The sequence below is a fragment of the Tetrao urogallus genome, assembly GCF_951394365.1.
Source record: "Tetrao urogallus genome assembly, chromosome: 2".
NCBI lineage: Eukaryota > Metazoa > Chordata > Aves > Galliformes > Phasianidae > Tetrao > Tetrao urogallus.
The window spans coordinates 51283156-51308039 of record NC_136814.1 but is presented as its reverse complement, the minus strand read 5'-3'; the positions used below and the strand labels follow the sequence as shown (position 1 = coordinate 51308039).

The 24884-nt window shown below is 39.0% G+C and overlaps 1 protein-coding gene across 1 annotated transcript; it reads right to left on the bottom strand.

The window, feature by feature from the left end:
* Window positions 1-191: 191 nt before the first annotated feature.
* On the bottom strand, window positions 192-24884 carry SYTL3 (synaptotagmin like 3; the record flags this gene model as incomplete). The annotated part of the gene is made up of 15 exons (XM_079532976.1): window positions 192-322; window positions 1716-1918; window positions 2426-2534; window positions 3439-3553; window positions 3757-3927; window positions 5803-5905; window positions 7573-7751; window positions 10481-10624; window positions 12995-13119; window positions 16077-16149; window positions 16743-16809; window positions 18223-18274; window positions 21023-21087; window positions 23000-23215; window positions 24775-24884. 15 exons carry the CDS (start codon window positions 24882-24884, stop codon window positions 192-194), a joined length of 1863 nt encoding a protein of 620 aa, XP_079389102.1.

The window sequence follows — 24884 nt, the reverse complement described above, 5'->3', positions numbered from 1 at the left end:
AAGATAAGATAACAAAGCTTTAGATTTTTGAGAAATAAAACCTTCAGTATCACAACCGTTCAAACTTACAACTCAATTCCCCCAACACAGAAGTAGGTACTGTTGTGTACCCTTTCACCATGCTTAGAATGTATATGCACCACTCCAACCCTGAACATCACCCACTGAGAAGGGAAGGCAGGCCATTATCTTCATGATTTAAAGTTTTCCATATTTGAATGCAGTATCAGTGTAAAGTCCATCCACGTGTTTGGCCTGCGCAACACTTCTTCCCATTGAAGCATTGACGGAGAAATGGGGTCTGCAAAACCAAGCAATTGCTCTGCAAGAAAGCAAAATGAAAGGTCACGGGGCTGCTTTTCACTTCACCTCACCCAAAGATTTTATTAGAGCCAGGCCCCAATGACTGCACAAGCGCATTCTTCCAGTTCTTAGGTAATTTCAGCAGTTCTGGAGTTCTTCATGTCTTATTTGCAATAAACTGTAGTTACACTCCTGAAGCATCATTTATATGCTGTTGGACTTGGATCACTCAGTGAAGAACTCAGTCTGCAGCAAAGAACTTAGCCAGAAGTAAAGGAGCAAATGCACAATTCAAAAGTGGTAGAATAGGTTGGTGCCACTTCATCTTCAGTGACTGTAATGCGTTACTAGGCTAGGACATGGATAATCGCCGTCACTAATAAGCTCTAACAGAAAGGCAAACGAAGAAGTAGTGTAGCAAGGCTGCAGAGAGAGTGGTGAGGTGCTGGAACAGGCTGCTACAGAGAGGCTGTGGATGCCCCATCCCTGGAGGTGTTCAAGGCCAGGCTGGATGGGGCCCTGGGCAGCCTGGTCCAGTATTGAATGGGGAGGTTGGTGGCCCTGCATATGGCAGGAGAGTGGAGGAGGGGGGAGATTCACGATGCTTGAGGTCCCTTCCAACCTTGGCCATTCTATGATTCTATGAAGTGACTTGAATCTCCAGCTTAAGCCTTTCATCTCAAATACCAAAACCAGAGCATTTACTGTCAGCTGTCAGGGAAAGCAGACATGAGAAACCCCACTGGGCAATCAAGTGTCAATACTTCTCTGTTCAATAACTAGTTTAAGTAGGGCCTGGTCACTGAGCAAAGGATTTCCTGTACATTTCTTAGCCTTCAGAAAGTTCTCTCTTTATGTTAGACCAGAGCTCGGACATGCAATAGTTCCTTTAAGACTTTTGAGCAAGCTTCACTTTCTGTACCTTCTATCCGAAAATCATGTGAATGTAAAATAACCACAAATATCTGCAAGCTTGAAATCTAATAGACCGTCACTTCTTGAGCTCAGTTTTGATGCAGTTTATAGCTAATTTTTAAAACAGGCAATTTATAGAGAAAATCACTCAAGAACAAGTCTTGAATCACCCACAGCTAGAGCTCTGTATGTATCTTTCATTCCCTACTCTATTTGTCTTCTGCGGGGCCAAGCATTGACCCAGAACATTCCCATGCTAACAAATAGCTTTGCCTGTCAGTTCCCATTGATGACCTGGAGCTTCTGCACAGACTGAACTAAAACACACACATTGCTTCCAGCAGGATCAAAGCCTGAGATGCGAGTTGCTTAGGTCACAGACTGGGGGCTGTATGTCAGGCACATGCTAACAGCACAGTGCAAATATGGTTTAGGAGGTAAAATAAACATTTTTTTCCACTCAAATCAGCATCAGCATTTATCAGTAAAGAACTTACTTGCACCCAGCTTGACTCCCCCTAGGAACTGATCACGTGAGCCAAAAGTTGACTGGTCCCAGACAGTCAAGTGTAGACATGACTGCTGTAGCTGAGCTGGGGTAACATCAAAGACAAACAAGTGTTTCCACTGAGGACAGTCTTCTTTCTTCACCACAGGTGACTTTTGCTTTAACTCTGCTTGGTCTGAAAGGAGAAGACAGCTTTTCCCCCCCACCCCCCAAAAAAATAAATAAAATGCAAGTTCAGCAAGTTTACTGATCCAAGCAGTATTTCTCAATCAGAAAACAGAACGTTTGCAGTACTCTAATCAGGGTCCTTCGATTTGCCTTAAATAGCTTAAGTACAAGGTAGAACATGATGATATTCAGTTTCTTTTCTGGATTGGCTTTTTCTTCCCGCCCTCAGTGTGGGTCTCCACATCTGCTCTTCCTCTGTTGTCAGTGACTGTTAAAGGTATCTTTAGTGAACTCTAAATTTTAATGACAACAGCAAACTCTGATGTTGTGCTCAGGACACCTCACTGCCCTGCTGAGGGCCGCTGTTCTGCAGATGCTCAAGTGTGAACTGGCACCACTAAGAACAAGTCTGACCAAGCGTGGACAGTGCCACTTCCATACAACAGTCTCCTGCTGAAAGCAAGTTAATTCCTATCTCTACACAGGATGTTTGCAATATTTTCCATTTGAAGTGTTAAGTCTCACACGTACCCTTTAACGTACGAGTTCAGCGTTCCAGCAGATCTCAGCACAGGCAAGTTCCTGGCCCCAAATATCATAACCTGAAGCTGGCAGTTGGAAAATTCTTGGTCTTTTTTTCCTGAAACAGGGAAGGTTACCACATTAAGTAACCAGTTAGTTCACTTGATATCATAAGATGTCACTAATTAAAAAGGAAAATTACAATTTTGATAAGGACTCACTGCTGCATAAGATGATCACTGCTCTGTTACAGCTCTGTTTACAGGGCAGGGACACAGGGAAATGCAGAGGGAAGAAGAGTAGAAGAAAACCAGCTGGTAGCTTAGGGGTTATTCAGAAAAAAAGGCAGTAGAACTAATCTAACAACTAAGTAAGGTTTTTCTATTGGTCTTTTTTCTATTGTTCTACGCTTCTGAACACAGCTTTACGAGACCTCTAGACCCTTACGTACCTCATCATGAACCAGGGAGGTAAGAAATGAGGTTGACCTATCCACTGCCCTCAAAATGTCTGTGTTACTACATCAGCAGATGTTTGATCTGATACACTACTTGAGTGTTTAACATACCGTGCAAGTCATCCATCACCAAGAACTGAATCTTGATTGCATATTTTGAACCTAACATCTTTTAAGTGAAACAATCTTCCTAAAATGAGACCATGGGAGGAAAGCCCAGGATGCTGGTTTGGTACCTTTGGAGTCATTCCCTTCCACCTTTTTCCTACATTGGCAGTCTCTACCTCAGACAGTGAAACTACTGCATCTCCTTCAGAGCAACACCACAAGAAGCACAAGCTTGCCAGACATCTCGATGCACCACACTGCAACCATTACAATGATTCCTTTTTTTCCACTATTAAAAATAACAAAAAGTTGCAGCTGACAAATGTTTGGATTGTAAAAAAATTTAAATGTAACATACTATAAACTGCATACAAACTCCATATGAGAACTGTCAGTTCTTCATCGGTCTCAATTCTTTTCTAGTCAAGGGATTCATGCACACTAGAATGTTTTATACCTTCCATCATCCACCTTCCAAACTGGAAATTTTTATACTGGGCTGGTACCGACAATCTTGCAGACACCAGGAGTTCTCCACTGTATTGAATAAGATTATCTTCAAGCTTTTCATGCTGAAGAATGAGAGACACAGAGATCAGAATTGCATTCTATTCCACATCATTCTCACAGCTCATTTATATATGTAGCAGGTCTTACTTGAGGGCTGGATTGACAGCATTCTTGCCCCAGTGACCTCAGAAGGACGATCTCTTTCATAGCGTTCTGTCATTACACCCACTTCTTAAGACAAAACTAAGCACAAATTAACAATCACCTTGGACTGGAGCTGGTACCAGTTGAATGACCCCATTGAGCTGTCTTCAAAACTCCACGCTGCCAACGGAATCACCACTTCTCCCAAAAACACCCTGTACTTGAGTGCTCCTGCATGCCACACAGAGATCTGAAGCTGCCGGCTTCCCAGCTGGGAGCGCTCAATCTTGTACTGGAAAGATAAACAGCATTTAAAAGCTGTAACAGGATGAACGTTCACAGGATGCGCACAGGCAGCCCAACTAAAGCATGGCTGAAGGCACCTGGATGCAGACAGAACTATGCTGTCTGAACGTGCTTTGCAATTTACCTGTTACCTCACTCCTTAAATGCTAAAGTAATGCCCCATGCAAATGGAAAAAAAACTACATTCCAAAAATACCTTGGCCTGCACTGCTGATTATTAATCTGCATCTTTAAATCATTCTTGACTATTTTATAGGTTGTTTTTTTTTTTTTTAAATCGTTCACTTTTTTTCTATTTTACACTCCCAGTACAATTTAACTGCTACAGTTGGAGTTCAGTTCAAGATTGAGATACCTAACAAAGGTCTAAAACATCCATTCTGGTCAGCGGAGGCGTACTCAGTGCAGCCAGTATGAGCAAGGAAGTAGTTCAGGAGACCTTCATTACAGCCTTGATCTACTCCCTAAGCATAGTTAGAGCCCTTCGAGGTGTCATTAGGTACCTAAGATACCCACAACGGATTGCTAAGCACGATACCACCTACAGGTGACCTGGAAGCCAGAGTCGATGGCATGGCTACAGGCATTGCTACCAACACTGAGGTGCTGAATCATAAGCTGCCTGTAGGCTATGGGACAAACAGCCCTGAATCGCTCCAGTGGCTCCTGAGAGCACCTTGCTCTTCACTAACACAGCCTGCTAAGTGCAGGTGTCTGGATTTGCAGCCAGAGATACCACTGAGTTGGATCTCAGCTTTCAAGTGTAGTTTATCTGCACTGGCACTATGTTCAATCCGCCATTTCCACATGTATAAATCAATTTAAATTATTTCTAATTTAACTAACCTGAACATTTACACAGCCAGCTTGGACATGGCTCTCATTGCCTATCAGCTCTGCATTACTCAGGCACTGAAAAAGGACTATGAAATAAGAACCAAATATTTCAATGGTAGGTACTTTTTTCTCCCAACTTAAGCCCAGATATTCAGACATACTGAAATTTTCATGTAGTTCAAGGAGAAATATTATAAACTTGTCCCTCCATTAATTTTGTTTCCTGCCTGTTACAACGTGTTACTGAAGAACACATCATTTTATTTGCTGCTGCAGCTCACTGATGCACACAAAGAAACGGGTTTATAGTGATCTCTGCACAAAACTGGAACAGGAAACAACCAAACCGATCTCAGCTCTGTCTGCTGACAATACTTGGCTTCAGCTTCACATCCAATTAAGTATCTGTGAAATGAGAATAATGGCTTCTATGTTCTACTCAATGTTGTTACAAGGTTGCTGAAGTAATAGCATAAGGCACTAATGAATTCAAATCATACCTACTGTTCTCTGATGGGATTACTAATGTTTGAAATGAGACGGTCCAAAGAGACAGTCTGGTAACAGCCGCACAGGGAAGAGGGAGCAGAAAACATTTTAGCAAAGTGGAATTCAGTCAGCATTCAGCTGACTGCAGAGAGACACTCCCAAGGACAGTGCATAAAAGGGGATCAACTGAAAGGGATAGCAGCATATAATTAACTGTGCTCTGCAATGCCCTCAGTTCCCGAACACGCCAAATAAGCGTGTACAAGACACTACAGAAGACACTTTGCTTTTGCCATAAGGTAACACATTTGTTCAGTGTTTTCATGCACAAAAGCAGATTTAACTGAGAGTTCACCATTTATTAACGTAATTCCAAAAGCATTTGCAGACAGAAACCCATCATTTTTTAATGGCTGCTGTCACTGACTTCTAGAATTGGCCCACCAAGACTTTCTGAACTCACAGGACTGTATGTCATAGGAGGAGACATTAGCATGGAAAAGCACGTTTAGCAGGACACAACTGCAAACAGTACCTTCAAGGTCTCATCAAATTCTGGATCCACTGTGTTCTTTTTGACAGCTGTCTTCCGCTTACTCCGAGAAGATTTATCAGGAAGTAAATAAACCTTGACATACCTTGAGAACAGAGAAGTCATACAGAAAGTGACCAGAGGGTGATAAGCAGAAGAGCAACTAAAGTGTTTGAAATTACCTTAGTGTTGATTCAACAAAAGACAGTTTAAAAAGTCTTCTGGAAGCTGAGTTGAGCCAATATCAAGCATCAACACCACTTAACCATGTTTAGTTCATTTAACAATTATGATTTAAGCATTATTCTCCATATTAAGGAGTCCAATTAAGGAGCCACATTTATGTGATAGCTTCAAAATTGATGAGTATTAGCAATAGAGAATGATGGCTCACAATTTGGCAGGCAAATCTCTAAACCGGTGTTTGCGGTACGTATTTCAGATAACATGAGTTAGGCCAATTTTTAAATGACCTCTTAATTAATAAAGAGTTAAGATAAGAGCCTCATATAATCAGTGCAGAACTTACAAGTATTCCCTATTCTTTCCAAACCTATCTATAGTTAAAACTACTTTTTAAAATATACAGGTATAAGAACTTTTAGCTCCTTACTCTGTCATCCCAGATCAATTTAATTAAGAAATAGACAGTCAGACTTCAAACTAGCTAACCAGCTAAACAACAGCAATAAACAACAGGTTTTAAACACAACTTATGAGTTTGTCAGTTGTTTCTGTCTTTTTCTGTCAAGTGCACTGACGGTACTTTCTGTGTTGGCTTGGAAACCAAGATAAATATATGAATACATGAATATATACTATTAGAGAACATGATGTTCACTGCACAGCTCTTCCCACATCACTTTTCAGGCTTCCTGCAACTGTTTGCCTTGCTAACTCACCAGGGGACTTGGAGAACTTTGACCCTCTCCTGAAACACTCCCACAATCCTGCTTCATGATCTGTTTTTTCAGCAATGTTCTTTTCCTCACCAAGCTCATCTTTATGAGCTTCCTCCACAAGATATGCAAAGCCACATTCCTTCTGAGTGAAGGTGACTGCAATCATGCGACAGCAGGGACAAGAATATGTAGTTAGGCATTCTGCTTGGTGATTTTCCACAAATGATTACTACATGGTCAGAGATCATTTAGTAACAAACAAACAAATCACCAAGGCTTAACCATCCAACCAGTCATTTTACCCACAGAAGTAAGCATATTACTTCTTGTGGCAGTACATAATTATTAAGCACCTTTAAGCTTTAAGAAGTGCTGCAGTATCTGAGATTTCCATTCTTATTGATGAGGAAGGCGGAAGCACAGAAGTAGTGTGCGTGCGGTCAATGTGTCTGGCAGTAACCCGCACTGAGTCAGTAGATGAATTAGTAACATGACTCACCTTTCGATTTTCCATCTCGTATTTTAGCTGTGTGTGTATTAATTTTGCAGGCACAAGTTAATAGCTAGAATCTAAACTGCCACTCTCAAGATCCAAAGGTGCTCATCAGCAACACAGATAACCAACTGCCTGCTTGCAGGCAGGCAAAGAGACAGTTAATAGCAGAAATGTGTGAGAACAAGTAGTGCTAATATGAAACGTGTGCTTTGCAGCGCAGAGAGGTAAAAAGTGCAGATATGCACTGGATGTTCTGAAAGTCTTAATACAGCATGCCATCGTATATGAATCCATTTCAATTACAGCGTATGTAAGTACCCTTGAAACAATAAGCAAAATATTCTGTTTTTTTCTCCTTCTCTATAAAATACTTACGGGTTACATTTTTTCTTTCTCTCTTCTCCATAAGCCAGATTCTTGCATCCTCTGATGCAAATTTCTAAGATGCAAGCCTTGAAGATGTATCTTATGGCAAACTCTATTTCTCCTGTGACGTTCGCTTTGCCAAAGTTGCCGGATTCAGTGCAAGTGCTGTTAAGACTATACAAACTCCCCTGAGAAAAGACAAATGTGTCAGAAAAGTAGCTTCAGATCTAGGTGAACAAGACATTTATTTCTCTCAAATGTCAGTACTACATTGACTGCATTGCTATTGCTACACAGCTATTGGAAATCATGAAGATTTCAGATAACATGTATAAAAATCATTCCGTTACTTCCATAGGAGCCCTGAAAATTATAACTAATCCCAATTCTACTGTTCTATTAAACTCACTATTCTACTACTCACTATTCTAATTCCATTAACTCACAGTTAAGAAAGTACTTTCTTAGATTTCTAGATCTAGAAATTGTCTCCCAATAAAATTGCTATGTGGTTTCCCATCATAAAATGGGCTAAATACCTGAAAGAAAGAGAGTTCTGTCCACACTTACAGAAGAATCCCGAAATTTACAAATGCACAAATTACAGAACTAGACTGCTATTGATGCTTACAGCATCAATACAATAGAACCTGAGATGCTAGGTTCTATTGGATATTAAAGAAACAAAAGCATCAATGCACAACCAATAAACACTCCAGAAGATCACTCAGTTCCATACAGAAATGACAGACTGCAGCAGATTGCTCAGGAAGTATTAATGTACAAAGACATCCAGCTGTCTGGATGCGGGTTAGCACATTAGGAAGGTGTTTTCTGGCTCACCTCAGCCACTTTGTTCTCCTTTCATCTACATGCTCCTACAGGGCAAAGGTTTGGATGCTCTCCTTCCAGATAGATATAAACAGTATTTGTTTCTAGCATTTACAGAGGCCATGACATTGAAATAAACAGGAAGACTACAGCCTTTTCTGTGGCCCACATAACTCGTTAGTGCTATTCAGTCTTCACTGTAACAAACTGTCAACTGAGTCAGAATAATTTGGTCTCCATTCATCTATAATGGTGCTCTTCAAAATACACTCTAGCATCTTTTTACGTATCATATGTCATGAGGACAAGCTTGTCTTTGGGATTTATCTCATGGTAACATCGCCCTAGATTGCTAAAATATCTGCATTAGACCACTCCTCCCTCTGAAAAACAACACCAACCCACACAGGGTCGGTTAACCAAGGAGTTCTGCATTGCACAACCCAGCAGCTAAGACTGCAGAGCAGCATTTACAAGATCAGATCTTTCTTCTGTGCAGACGCTCCTGCCAAAATGTTCTCTTCAATGCTGCAGATGTGCTAACTGGTCATTTTAATATTCATGGCAACAGCTTACTTAAGGAAGCTCTCAACTCAATCTTATAAGCTCAAACCTGATGGAACAAGGATCAGAGTGATTATTAAGGAAGTCTCAAGTGTTAGGCTGTTGTGACCTGATGCAAGTTGCACGTAATCTTGCTCTCACCACAAGATGTGTATCAGTGCAATCTCCCTTGCAGCTTTGTTCAGTTCTGCTCTTTTATATCCTGACATAGAATAGTTCTATTCTTCTGATCAAAATATTTATTTTCCACAAAAATCTTTCACTAAAAAAAAAAAAAAAAGTGCATTTCCATCTTATGTATCTTATTAGAAGTTCTGCACACATAACCCAAAATTTATTCCACAGGCCCTCATATTCTTAAAACCTGGACAGCTATTCTGATGAATGATATTTGGATTGAACGCCATTACATTCATCTCCCACCTGATCAGAAATCATGTTTTATATATATTCAATCAGTGTAGATATCACTCATACTTTTGCTTTGTAAACAAGGATTTAGCAATGAGCTACATACTGCACTCCTGCTGGCATGACTGGAAATAATATCATACTGTGTTTTGGAAGACATACTTTCATGGAGTAGTCATTAACAACAAACATTTACCCATAAGAGGAACTTTACTATTAAAACTGGGTTGTGGTTGTCTATAGCCTAGTTCAAACGGCTGCCAGCAGAATCACAAGTGTCCCCCAAAAGCACTGTTCATTTGCCAGTGCAACACCTCAGCCTCCACAGCTCGGTAAATAGGAAGAGAGAGTCCAAATCCTTGTTTTTTTATCCCCTGTGAAGTGAGCAGGCTGGTTTCATTTTGATTCCTCAAAAGCCATTTTAGTTCTCTTCTTTACAAGATCAGTCACGGATTCTTTGGACACTTCACCCTGATTAACCTCAACACTAATACATAGAAATTAGCAGCCAAGGTTAATCACAGAGACTTTAAAGAATGGACTGAATTCATTTACAACTAGCTTCCTTCTCTGTAATTTTCAGTATTCAAAATGCCATCCACCAGAGAAGTTTCAGTAACATCCTCTAAGCCTATCAGCTGTTCCCCTGACTTCCTTAACTGCCAGCTTTCTCTTCATTCACCAAAGTTCTGACATTTGAATTTCCACTGGCATTTGCATTACCACACCTCTTGCAGAATAACAAAAGCCTTCTGTTAAATGAAGTAATAAGAAAAAGAAGCTGGCTACTAGTCTAGAAAGAATCACGTTCAGGATCTCAACACTAACACAAAATGGAAAGAATGTTAGCTGAATTTGCAAGACTCAGAGGAACCTGATATATTAGTCATTCACTATTAATGGCTGTACCCATCTACCAATTATCTGTTATTAATTTTATTGGGCTTGTGCTGTGAATAGTTCAGTGTTTCTACAATGACCTTGCCAAAAGCATTTTATCAGAAAGAAACTCAAGTAAAATTCATACATTCTGTAATACAAATCAATATCTTAGCTTTTACATTGATCTCCATGTGGTAGCTGTTCTGTTGTGCTTCACGCTTAAACTTACATGTTTCCTGCCATCACAGAAAACAGCATCACTTGTAGGACTGGTTGTTATGTCTTCCTCTTGCTTGCAATTCCTTTTGGTAAGAATGTCATTATCATTTTGAGTCCCATAGAAGAGATCTTGAAGACTGGGTGTACTTTTCTTCTGTAAGAGATTCAACAATTTATTTTGGGTTTTACTTGGTTTTTTTTTTTTTTTTTTTTTTTTTTTTTTTTAATAAAGAGAAAAGCCTCAGTTCCTTCAGAACGGTATCACACAAAAATTAAGTAAATATCTACAACTCACATTGATCAATGTCACACAGATGGCACACTTCCAAGATAAATGAAGCAACTTCATTTAAATGTTGACTTACAACATGCCCATTTCAGCTAGCAGTACATTCATCACATCCATCATTCTTTAAAATCAACACGCCACCAGCTAAGCTGTGGTTCACTACCACAGTAATTGCTAATCACAGTCTGCAAATAACATAGCAGAAGTAGTAACATATCAATAAAAGGCCCTACTAAACTTTAACAAAACAGTAATTTTGGAAGAAAAAAAAAAAAATCTTGCCTCCAGGAAAATGAAAATAGTATTTTGTAAAATGCATGACACATGCCCATGTCTATTTATGCAAGAATGAATGTAGGTTGAAAGAAACCTGAAAATAGAACCAGACTGACAAATTCTTATTTAGCTTTGATTACAGAAAAAAAAAGATCTGAGTTTTTCTTGATTTTAAGACCATTCACTTTCTCACTCTTCCCACAAAAACCCTGATAATTGGTAGAAAATAAAGAAATGTAGTAGCAGAACACCTTGAGATTTACTTTCAGCCACCCCTGTTCCAAATAATATTAGACTTCATAGAATGAAGGGCAGGAAGACTGGCGTATATGGCTCACTGTGACACAGCATTACCCCTGAACAATAAAACCTATGAAAAGGGCACTCATGGTTCAAAAGAGATTGAGCTGAGAAATTTTAGAGTTAGAATCTAAGAAAACAACTGTATGATAAGGATTATCCAAAAGACTAGCAAGACGATAGTGTGACTGAATCAACAAAATGATAAGGATTTATCTGCGTGAAAAAAGACTGTATACATTTAACAAGCCTAGGAAACTCTCCTGCACCACCAGCAGAGAGCACGAAAGGATGAGAACAGCCAGAGACAGTTAACATGTTGAGACTACTTCTGAAGAAACAGGATGTAGAAAATCCAAAGCAGTATGCTGTTATTATAACACACAGAAATTGTTATGTGTAATAACTGCTGCACGTTACAGATGAATGTAAGAATTCATTAAGTTTCCTTGCAAGAAGGAAAAAGACAGAAAATGTACCCAGGATATAGACTAAAAAAGAAAACCTGAAAACAAAGTATTTCTCAGCAGTGAGATTTTCGCCTGGTTTTTAAAAATCTGAAACACCAATTTCACTCCTTAACCAAAGCAAACTGCTTCATGCTGCATTTTAGCTTCTGCTTGAATTGTAAAGACTTCTCTGTTAAGTGAAAAATAAATGACTGACAATGCAAAATAAATACCAGTGCCTAAGCTTAGCATCAGATCATAAGCAAGACTCGCATCCAGCCCTAATTCTGCAGCAGCACACATCTACTGTCACAAGAGCAGTACAAACAGGTACAAACACACCACAAACAGCTTCTAAAGCCTGCTTGTTTTTTTCTGTGAGTTAAGTATAATAGAACTTAATTCTATTTATCTGTCTCTAAAAAAGAACTTAGATTTATCTGACGAACTTAAAGAGCTGATAATGGGAGGCCATAGAAAATGCTATTCAATTAACTTCCTAAATTCAGTCTTCAGGCTTGCTGATAGTAGTTGAGATTGCATTATTTTTTTCTTCTATTATTGAATTTAACTGTAATCTCTTTCAACATTAATCTAAAGGAATCAAGCTGAGACCATACCACAAATATGGAAACCTTACATGAAAAAAAGATCTTTCTCTTTAGACCAAAGTGGTGCCCCAGTCTTATACCCTACGTAATCAAAAGGGCAGCTACATCTATTATTTCCTGGTCATTCCTAGGAGAAACATGCATACTCTAAAGGAGGGGAAAAAAAATTCAATTAATTCTCTGAAAAATGAAAGTACTTTCTGGCATGTTAATAAAGGTAAATGCAAGATTCTCCACCTGGGATGAGGCAACCCTGGACAAGAAACAGAGAACTTCTGCACAGTCTAACAGTCCCATAGAGCAGATGACAATTAGCCCCAACACAGGCTGTGAGCACCTGAGAGAAAAGCGACCCATCCTCTCCCCATGTGATGGTCTTTGTAAAATCCCAGTTAACATTTCAGATCCGGGCTGAGACCAAGTGTGGAGACTCAGTCAAAAATCACGTGAGGAATCAGAGCTCTGGCCACAGTTAGTGAACATTAGCTAAAGCCCTGATCATAAATAAAAGTAAATTCCCAGCATGCAAGTCACGATTCTTGAATTCTACTCCTGAAACAGCTCTTGCAGCTAGAGTTTGTGTATAACAATTTGGATACCCTGCTTGTAATGTTGATGGCAGTGTCAGACTGGCTCCTCCTTTGCTTCCTTCTTTCCACGTTATGTCCATAATCTGTCGTTAGCAGACTTCTGTCAGCCATATCATTCTGGGACTTGGAGATCTCTGAAATGAATAGAAAATGAAGTCTCTAGAACAAATAAATACTGCTGGCAACCTTTTAGATTTAAAGACAAAGAACATCACTTTCAAACTTTTATCCTAGAGTTTTGCTACAGAACTCTTAATGAGAAACAAATGGGATGGCATGTACTCAACTCATTTTGTCCAATTATCATTTGCCTGCCTGAATCTTTCCTGCTATTTAACCAGAAATTACAGCCTTCATTTCCTTTCATCACAGCTGCTACAAGAAATTGTTTCATGCTATCAAATACAGTCTTCTAACAGAAAGAGCTACTACAGTTCCTATATACCATTTGATTTGTGAAGTATTTATGTTGGTTCAGAATAAAATAAGGTCACTATAACAACACGTAGCAAACTTGATAATGGAAATTACAAAGCAGAGGCACTGAAAAATATTTAGAAATTTGTTCAAAACATGAACAACAGAGATTACATACTCTGATCCCAAATCACATATACTTCTCAAGATGAGAAGTAGCCCTTGTTGACTTCAATAACAATACTTATAAGTGCTAATTCAACTACATCTACTGTATTGTCAAATAAATCTACGGGACAATTGGACGTTTAGTGCACCGCTTTCTGTTTCTTATTCCTCAGGGTATAGTCAGAACTTCATTTACAGGGAAGGGCAGCAGTCATTAGTACTTTCCGGAGATTAAAATCAGTAGGCATAGCAGCAGACACTTTGTCATAAATCCTAGCTAGTTTCTCATGAAGAATTAATAACTTTGAAGTGGTACATGACACAGCTATCACGTCTACTTCATTCCCAAGAAATAAATGTTCCTCCCATAGTATAAATCTCTGAGGAGGAATCTCAGACAGCAAACAGTATGTCAATATCTACTCAAAAATAATGGCACTCTTAAGTGAGATTTTTAAAGCCACTTTGGATTACTTTTGTTCTTAGCAGCAATTAGTTGTCAGATATTTATCGTACTCCGTGCACCATTAAGGAATCATGTGCTGTATTTATAAGTAAGCTCAATGAAGTCATCCCCAACTGTAAGTGAAATCAGGTTTTTTGATACACAGTGGGAACAGAGACATAAAAGAGACTGGAGTGAGAGATTCAAGGGGAAATACAATCTAAGTAGTCAAACAAAAGCTTTCCTCACACTCTCTTAAAATGAACATGTTAAGAAACAGGTTATCAGGGGGAAAGAAAAGCATCTTTATTTTTCAGGTCTGTTTCTCCTTTGGCATTTGTACCCACTTTTGCACTGCAAGTAAAACCACAACCAGCATCGACCATTAGATTATAATCTTCTGTTGCTGCCAAACCATGCCAGAACAGGGAGGTAACATCATCATGAGCAGACTGTGCAACAGAGGCATTGAGCTGCACATGCTAATCCTTTGTTCATATTGCTCTCAGACATACACAAACATTGGCTACGGTGACAGAATCAGAGGCAGATTCAGAACTAAGTTCTCCAGGTTTATTTACAGCAATACATAAGAGCTAGGTGTATAAAAACCTCTGCAATCCAAGACATTTCTATCTAAGTATGATAGAGAGAGCTAATTTTAGACACAAGTAACTGAAAGCATTTATGAGCACAGTATCAGGTTTTACTGAGTGCCACACTGTCTGAAAAAGCTAGCTTCTTCAGTCAGAGAGCCCAAGTCCTTCCCTCTATTAAAACATACAGAAACTCTAATTATTGACTTTGGTGACTGTAACAGCCTGTTGTTTTCTCACAAATTAAAAGGATCTTACCCTAACTGAAGATGACATCAATTGAGTTTCAGGGTTTCAGATACAGCTGAGCTGACCTAACAACCTGCTGCCACCCCCCCCCCCCCCCCCCGTAACTGCTGCTCTTCCCTCCCTTACCCCTGGCCTCATGGGTCTGGCACCCTCTGTTGCATGGGCTCCATCTTATAAACCCTAACTTCAGACAATTTAACTCAATAAAACAGCAGAGAAGTACCCATTTTGTCTAGGTTAGTGGTCTGCTCTTTTAATTGGCTTTCAGAAAGCTCCAGAAACACTGGCTAATTCAGGTTAAGCAACGGCAGCACGAGGTCAGATACACAACAGATGAAAGATGCGGGGGCGCAGGACCTTCCTTTCAGTAGAAGTGAGCTATTAAAATAACTTGCTGTGGTCCTGATAGGGTTTTGGACTGCAGTACAGTAACTGTGGGATACAAACAGGCTGTAAACTAACAGAAAGCAGGATACATTTATTCATTCAACTTAGTGCTGCCTTAGCCACACGCTTCCAGTGACAAAGCACCCCATTGCACCCTGAGCCAAACTTTTGTTCAGGAGAAAGATACTGTATCTTGCATAGCTTTAATATGTATTCACGTAGATACAACATTAAATTTGTGTAGTTATGGAAAACAGAACAAGCCTTTTTGATGGATGGAAGAGGAAATGGCACACAACAGCTAAGGTAAGAGTTAGGAGGAAAAGTAGAAAGATACTAAAGCCAAATTTATTGAGATCTAATCTTATATTTGAGTTGTCAAAAATGAAGTTAGTGGAAAATACTAAGGTCGATTCAAACACATGCAAATCTGCAAGCTCCTGTAATCTCCACAAAACTCAGAGGTATTTTTCCTCTGGTCATTGATGCCATTAATATCTTTATCACAAAGACAGGCTGCCCACATTGCATAGACGTACATACATAGTCTGCACCCTAAAGAACAGCAAGCAGCATATATGAATGGAGTTAAAGTTTTGAACATCCAGTAAACTTAAAAATAACTTCATGCAGTCTTCTTACATCTTTATAAGAAATCACTCTTGGTTGGTAATATAGCTTAGTGCTTTATTTTTCTGGTTGGCTCAGTCTTGGCAAAAGGCAAGCAGTCCATATCCTTTGTAACTGTCTCATGGCCAACAATTTGGACAAAAAAATTGAAATGCTCAACAATGTTGTCCTAGAATACAAAGCAGTGAAAGCTACTTACTCTTTATGTGTGTTGTGAGAGACAAAAACAAGTTTTCCACAGATTTATTAAAACTTTTAGATTGTCCAAGTTCCTGCAAATGGAAAAGTTCAACTGTAAGAAAGCAAGCACAAACTATTTGCTGTTACACGTTTCCTCCTCCTGCTATGTACTGCTGAGAAAAGCCCAGCTTTGTTACCTTGCTAACCCCCAACAGGTGATAAAGAGACCACTGCAGGATCCACTACAGCCATATCCGCCCCTGGCTGAACAAGCTCTGGTCCAGCAGCTTTTGCCTACAGGACAAGTGCTTGAGCTTTCTTGGTGCCTCCCTGCTAAACATGTTCCCAGTTGATCAACATCTTTTCTTCAGTGAAGTACCCAAAACTCAGATACAGTACTCCAGATGCAAACATGAAGTAGAGGAGGTTAATCACTTCCCTCAAAAACTGGAATTGAATTGAAAACATCTCGCATGATAGACTGGAACCTTTCTTCTACTACCAATGCAGCATGAGGGGGAAAAAAAAAAACAAAACAAACAACATAAGAGAACATTTACATGGCAGTATGATGTTACAGCCTTTATCACTGCTTACTGCATTTCTTTAGCTGGCCATTACATATGAATGGAAGCATGAGAGGTGCATGAATATCTATGTATATTTTGCACATGTGTATGTTTACCTTAGCATTACTTCCTGCTGTGGATTCAGTGTAAGGAGGTGGAGTTGGAGGTACAACAGAAATTTTACTAGAAAGTTAAGAGACAAAAAACAGTGCAAAAATTAATATCTCATGCTAATGCGTTGAGAAGTAAGCTAAATACATGCTCAGTATCTTTATTATCTGCCTTTCCTGTAAAATCTGAAGATCTAGGTTCCACTGCATGACAGGCTTTTTTTTTTTTTAAGTAAGAATTTATAAAGAAAGACTTTGTAAGAATTCTTACAAAGAAAGACTGAATTAAGTCTGCCTTTCTTTCTCCTCAGTCGTGAGCCATTCTAGGCAGAACTGTCAACTTAATACCATAGGAAATATACAATTCAGGATAGATTTTCTAGACTTCTTTTTGGCTAGCAGCACTGCAATCTGAGTTCCAAGCAGGAATTGCATTTCAATGCTACACACCCCATTTTTCTTTCAGATATGTTTTCAGAAAGCAGTTATCTTTATTTACAATACTAGGATACTTCCTTGCCTGTGTCCTGGGCTGTTTGAGGCCTTTTTACAGCACTACAGCCATTTCATCTGTTGTAAATAGCCCTGGTCTGTAAATAAATAAATACTTAAATCTGACTCCAGACTGTTCTCACAGCACAATCACAGACTCGAAGGGCAGCCAGCAAACTTCCTTTTGATTCCCTTTTACACATGCTGTATCTAGGCAAAAGCAAGTCCTTATGCAGCCCTGGTCAGGCTCATAGACAGCTATCTATAAGTTTCTGTCTCACGCACCTATGCTTTGCCAGATAGTTCTCATAAAATTGATGTAACCTCTTTGTATCTTGCTTAAAAATAACAATAATTTAAAAAGAATAGGGTTTATTTTCTACAGTACCATTTAAACTAGATCGTTATTCCATTATATATCACTAATGATAATTTGAGCATGCTTATGCTTAGGCCTCAAAACATCAATGGATTATTTAGTATAAAGTAGAAGGGATGCACTCTCCTGAATATAGAGCTTCTTGTCTCATATTCATTGTAAAGCTATCAGAGCAGCAAAATCTGCCATTGAGCAAATATAAACATTATTGCTTTTATACCTAAAAGATGAGAGGCAAAAATTACTGAAGTGGGTAAATCTGAACAACAAGGAAAATAATTACACAAGAGATAAGAAGATCTAACAGAAATCCTACACATTCCTTTATTTCCAATCAATAAGAAACTAATACACTACTCTTTTTCTACTAAAAACACTACTAGTCTACTAAAGTCTACTAAAACACTACTCTTTTTCTGAACTTGAGACCCTTCCTATGGCTTGCCAAGAGATAAGACTGTGCATTTTTTTTTCCCCTATATTTTTATCATTTGTACTTTAAATTTGTTCTTTATAATAATTTTAAAAAAAGTGATACCATGTGTTATAAATCAGCTCTATTTCCTATGCAAAGTCTTAGTGCCCTCAGAACATTTCTCCTTTCATGAGTATTACCTCAGTTTCTGATAAGATTTCAAGAGCTTTGCACCAGCTGTTTCATGCCTGCCTGTGAAGGAGAAAAAAAAGTCACTTAGCAACATCTGCAGTTATTAATGCCTACATTGCACTTTCTATAAGTCAGTTTATTTTCAGGAAATAGCCTGTATTTACAGGAGTTTGTGTACATGCAAATGTACACAATTCAATCAATCCCCATCTCATAAATCAACGTATGCCCAAGGCAACACACAAATCTCTTCTATAACACAAATTTTCACAGAATCGTAGGGGTTGGAAGGGACCTCCAGAGATCATCGAGTCCAACCCCCCTGCCAAAGCAGGTTCCCTACACCAGGTTGCACAGGTAGGCATCCAGGCAGGTCTTGAACATCTCCAGAGAAGGAGACTCCACCACCTCCCTGGGCAGCCTGTTCCAGTGCTCCGTCACCTCACTGTAAAGAAGTTCTTGCGCATAAATAAATTTAAATAAATTTTAATTGCAATTTCAGCTTTTCTCCTTTTTCAGGTGATGCACTCAGAGATGCTCTTTGCAAACCCTGAGGACAATCACATAAGGATGCCAATGGGCATCTTCAACCTGCCAAGCGTCCTCAACCTCCCGAGGAGGTTGATGGTGCATGAAAACATAACTAAACCATAGCATGCAAGCACCAGGTAAAAGTTGAAGATATATTGCAAGAGTAGGCACATGGTTCCTACAATTTCTTCCATCTTAGGATAATTCCTTTCACCCTTCCTACTACAGAACTGGATGACAAAAGCCTTTTCCCCTCACGGGGAAATAGCAACCATGTCACATTCCTCAGATAAGCAGCCCCATGATGTCAAGAACAGCAAGGAGCAAGAGCTCCACCAGGCACAAACAGTGAAGGCTCACAGAAATGCAGTTTGCTCCTGAGCAATCATAAACAGAAAGAATGGCTAAATGCGTGCAACGACCACTGCTGGAGTGGTTTTAATCATTAATCATTCCTAATAATAGCAATGCAGAACAGTATCATGCGACCCATGCTTTGCTGAAAACATAGTTAACTACATTCCTCACAGGTAAGTAACACATTCTGGTGGTGGTAGGAACAATAACCAACTTACTGATGCTACAAATTTCAATCAGAACTCCAGATTTAATGCTCTATTATTAATAAGTAGTATCTGGATTTGTTGTAACATTAAATGATTCCTTAGATTTTTAACTGACTGATCAGTGAAAGCAATCTATCACTTTCACAAAAACATGATTTTTAGGTAGAAGTTACACAAAATTAATAGAAAGCAGTTCAGATACAACTTTTTTTTTTTTTTTTTAATACATTATTCTGCAACATTCACTGAGAAATTCACTGTAACAAACTCAGTTGATACAGAATGCTTCACTCGTGTTTAACCATCCAACCAAAAGGGGGCACTGTCTCTCAAGGCTTGAAGGATACATAACTAAGCAGCTGTTGGAAAGTTTTCCATTTGTTAACTCGTTTCACTACAGCAGCTGGTCTAATCAAAGGAAGCAAACAAAATCTACTGTGCCCTACAGGCTTACCTCGTGTATGTCTTTAGAATTTTGTAACTTCAACAACATCATTGTTAGGCTAACTAAGCAAAATGCTTCAAAGCACCCACAAAGCTCTGACAGTGCAAGGTGAGGACATTCAGTATCTTGCAAAGTCAGGTTTATTTCTGAGGAAAATATACGTTTTCCCAACCGATTGTTAAAATTACCAACTACAGACTTTCTGAAGAGAATATGAGGGAAAATTATTAATAATGGACACAGAATACAACTGTGTTTAAACAACTGGTCAACCAATACTTTAAAATCAGAAATTGTCTTAGCTAAAATGGAATCAATTTTTTGTTTGTTTTAATCGTCTTAGCAGACACCACAGATCAATTTCCCAAAACTGCTCTTTGGTGAATACTACTCAAAATTTGCCTGATTATATTCTTCCATTTATCCATTTCTTTCAAATCAGGTCTAGCAACAGATATTCAAGGTCCAGCACTTTCCTTTTTACCAGCTATTCTTATCTAGGTAGGGATAACCTAGATAAGATACAATACTGGAAAAGAAACTGTAATATGAAAGGACAGTCAGGCACAAAGGGAAACATCAACACATCTCAAGAGGAGCTTCAAGGAAAGATGAAGGAAATCCTTTCCACCTTATTAGTCACTGTGGGTGAAAAATGAAGACCAACAGCCCCTTGGTCTGTGAATCACATTTGCCACAGGGCAATCCATCCACATCCTCTGTAATTTCTTTTAATGCTTTGTATTTTTAATCACACTGAAAAGACTGAACAGAAGGCAATTGCACAGCTGGCTGAAAGTAAAGAAACAGCTGGTGTTTTCAGCCCTTTGTTTGTTTATAGCTACACATTTTTCTTTATTTCAAACTTTCAAGGAATGATGGAATGGAACTTAGCGAAAATAATCAAAGATCTAACTTAAACAATGGATGCAAGATCATTTCTTCCCTGCACACAGACTTTAACAGGTTCAGATTTATTTCATGTGTCATTGTATTTCTTAGTAGCCTTACGTGCTCATCAATTCAAATTGGTATGGTCAATAATCTTCTTATTTTCATTACTCACACAAAATAAATTGTACTCTCCAGCATTTCCTGCTAGCTTGTGTTTATGCTTCATTTAGCGTATAGACAAACAAGGCAAGATAATGCTTGAGAGATCGTCCACCAAATGTCTGAAGCAGTAAATACAGTGGTAGCCTACATTCTGTGTTCCACTTAGATGAGGACTACAGATTGCACAGCATGGCTTATTCTAGTGGTTACCTTCATCTGGATATTTCTTTGCTCGTTCCTCAAAGAACCATTCACCAGCCTTTACTTTCACATCTCTGAAAAACAAGAAAAAGACATTTGAAGCAACATTTTCCAAAAAGTGCATTTCTCTAACTGTTTAATAACCACTTAAGCAATTCAACGGTCCTTCTTAATCCTACCAGAAAACTAAGACTTCATGACTGCTCATAGCAACTGACTTTGCTGTGGATTTGCAAAGTAATGATTTTTCTTTCTTATTCTCCTCATTTTTGCTTCGTAGAACAACTCACCAAAAGCAATCAATTCTGCTCTGAAGTTGGGAATCCTAGGTCCATTCCAGCTTATACGAACTATATGCAATACAGCTCCAGGCACTTGTACAGCCTTGTAAGATGGGGAAAAAGGATCTATGACAGGATATGCTGCTGAGCACAACTTAGGATAGTTACTAGGAAGTACGCACCGAATTCAACAATCCTGAAGCAGGAGAGAAAACAGACTTTCTTCACTTCTATAATGGAAGGATGCGATTTGTGGCTCATTTCTCTTCATTTTGAGGAGACTAATATCAGTGACGGCAGTGTGATTCACAGGTATGTGGATCACAGTATTAGAAAGGTAATGATTAACGTATATAAAATTGTGTCAGATAAAAAAGCTGTCAAGAGCAGAATTTCAGAAGATTTGACTCCTGTATTTTGTAGTTTCCAACTAAATTAGACAAAGTCTGCAATATGAACCCATCCATTATTAAAAAGGTAAAAAAAAATATTTAACTGAGAATCCTCTGGATACAAATTCTCATCTAAATGTCTTTCAAGATGTTAGGACATACCATACATCTCAGGTCCATGTGGATTTTGGGATGTATATTATGAAGCTCCACTGAAAAAGTTTCCTCAGCAAGTATTGGTGAACTTTATTTTCTACCCAGTAGTTAATTTTCCTTCTTTGAAATTAAGATCTATATTACCATCCACTCTGCCAAACTTCCTTGAAACTGGCAGCCAGTATAAAGACAGTAAATGGATGTAGAGGCTTGCCTGTGTAGAAAAGCATGAATCTCTAAACACAAGAGCTATACTGACATTCATGAAAGCCAGGAAACAAAATCCCTGGATCAACCATTTTCCACACCGTACTGTACTCTCTAGGTACACGTAGAAGGAAGGTGGCACAGCACAGATTCAGCCCTCTTGACCCCAGTGCAAGCACTACCTGACTTGGCATTTTCAGTCACTTCTATGAGATACATCAATTTTGAAGCTGCTGAACTCTTCTATTACTTTACTTATTACTCTTGTGGTACCCAAGATTTAAAATTATGGCCACTCAGGATTTGAAAATCAGCACTTCCATTTCTTAGCCATCGTTCTTCCTCTCACCAGAATAAGCAGAAGGTGCTGACTAGTACTTAAAACACAGCTGTGTTCTCTAAGATTTGCAGCCTTGATGCAAGGCTCACTGGAGGTAACTGAAGGAGACTGTTTGAATGAACTCTGCACCATGATTAAATAAGATGGAATGTAAATTCTGTTTTTTTTTTGTTGTTGTTGTTGTTTTTTTTTTTTTTTTTTTTTTTTAACTATAATGCAAAATTCACAGTAGAATCCCTCTGTATCAACAATCAGTACTGACTCGGGGACATCTATTGACTAGAGTGCCATCTAGAGTTTAGATACTAAGACTGTTCCGCTTTTTTGCGATTAACATCTTTGCAAGGGAGATGACGCCACCTCTGGCCTACTTTGAAAATGCATTTTGCTAAATGCAGAAAAGGACTCCTGACTCCATGAAGTACAGGGCAACATTCCAATCAACTCCTTCTGTCCTCACCCAATACATTCATTCTTTCTGCCAAAGGCTTTGGTTTATTATCTGTTTAAAGCAATAAACACACAAAAACAGTGAGCATCCAGTATTGAAAGCCAATGTAAACCAAACCAGTGTAATCAACAACTTCCCCAAACCGTTAACATTCCTTACCCATGAGCATAACAAACGGTGCATTTCCAAAGGGAGGGATTCAGGCAGACGCGGCACTCAGAGCACACTCGATGGCTGCACCCATTGCACACCGCACCTCTGTTCAGCAGCAATCCAAGGGATTTCTGGCAGCGAGCACAAGACCTCTCTCGGTATTCCTGGCTTACATTTCTTGCCCCTTTCCATCGAAGCTGGTGCAGCTGCATTTTCAGTTTCCTAATCATTCAGGTCCAAAAGGAAAGAAGGAAAAAAAAAAAAAGCAACAGTACAAGTTACAAGCTGATGACCTGGTTGCACAACGCCACTGCCAGTTGGAGATACATCCTTAAGTGTGACTTCATTGCGAGCTCTGTCTGAAGGCATCCATACACACAGTGCACTCTGTGATTCTCTGCATTTTTTTCACTATCCATACAACCACAAAGCTGCAGATAGAATAACAGTCTAATATAAACGGGGTTCTGTTCACATCAACTTTACACACTCAGGACAGGGCACTGAAGTTACGTGTACAAGTGATCACATGCTCACATACAAAAATTTGGTCTAAACTGTGCTCCCTTTTGATGATCAGAGAATTATAGAACGGCCTGGGTTGAAAAGGACCACAATGCTCATCTAGTTTCAACCCCCCTGCTTTGTGCAGGGTCACCAACCTCTAGACCAGGCTGCCCAGAGCCACATCCAGCCTGGCCTTGAATGCTTCCAGGGAGCACAATGTCTATGACAACAGTTGTTAATATATTAAGATTACTTGATTAGAAGAATCAAATCTTCTATTAAATAATAGTAACAAATGCATCTCCTGAAAGGTCAAACAAAAACCACATCTGACCTAAACATCTAAACCTCCCCCCTTCCATTAGCCTTGTTTCCATAACAAGCAACAAGAGACAAGATCTGTTTTCCATTGTTAGCCACATTGCCAATAGCTGTCAATGACTTTCTAATCAATTCAGATTTTTAATAACCCTTTACTTACTTTTCATCATTATTTCACAAGTTCAGGTATACTTAAACTTTGATTACAGCAAACAATTGTGTCTATAATTTATTAAGAGACTAAAACCTTCTAACTTAGCAATACAAACATCACGTTTTACACAAGGAAGCAATGTGGCAAAGCAGGGTACAAGCTGCAAGAAAATCCTTACACAATCCCTAATACAAAGCAAATGAACTACTGAAGGATTATCCTTTATCCTCTACAACTGGGATACTTGTTAGCATAAAATCATTACACAGAATCCTTTTTCTAACCAATGACACCTACCGACATCCACTGAGAAAGCGCAGTGCTCTTGTTATCTGTTATATATGAGAAGGAGCAGAGATGGATTCAGCACAATAAGGAGGTACCTGACAATCTTTAACTTCAGTCCTAGCTCAACAGAGGTTTTAAATTAGCCAGCCATAGATCTGAATGTGTTCTGCATTATCACGGCTATACAGGCATATGCAGGAACGTGATAATAAGAATGTCATAAAGCCTTCATTGGGGAAGAAATAGAGGCACCAGCTGAACTGTCTATGAATGTTAAGTAAAGTTCACTAAGTAGATTATTCCCTGAACAGCATTTGCTCATCTTTAAAGTAGTCAATAGTGTGGTAAATCCAAGAGGTCCCAGTTAACTCCTGGTTTTCCCACAAAATTAAAACTTACTAGCTAATAAGAAACGAAAGGAGGAATACGTGGGAAATGACAGCAAAGAAGAAGAAAAGCACTCCTGAGAAAGAAAAAAACAGCAATACACAAAAAGAGGAAAGGCAAGTACCTTACTCTTTCTTCCTCTGTTTTTCTCACCATCTGGTCACGGTACAGGACTTCCAGAACAGCCTCTCGCTCCAATTCCTTAAGGAAGTTTAGATTAAACTCACAGGCCAT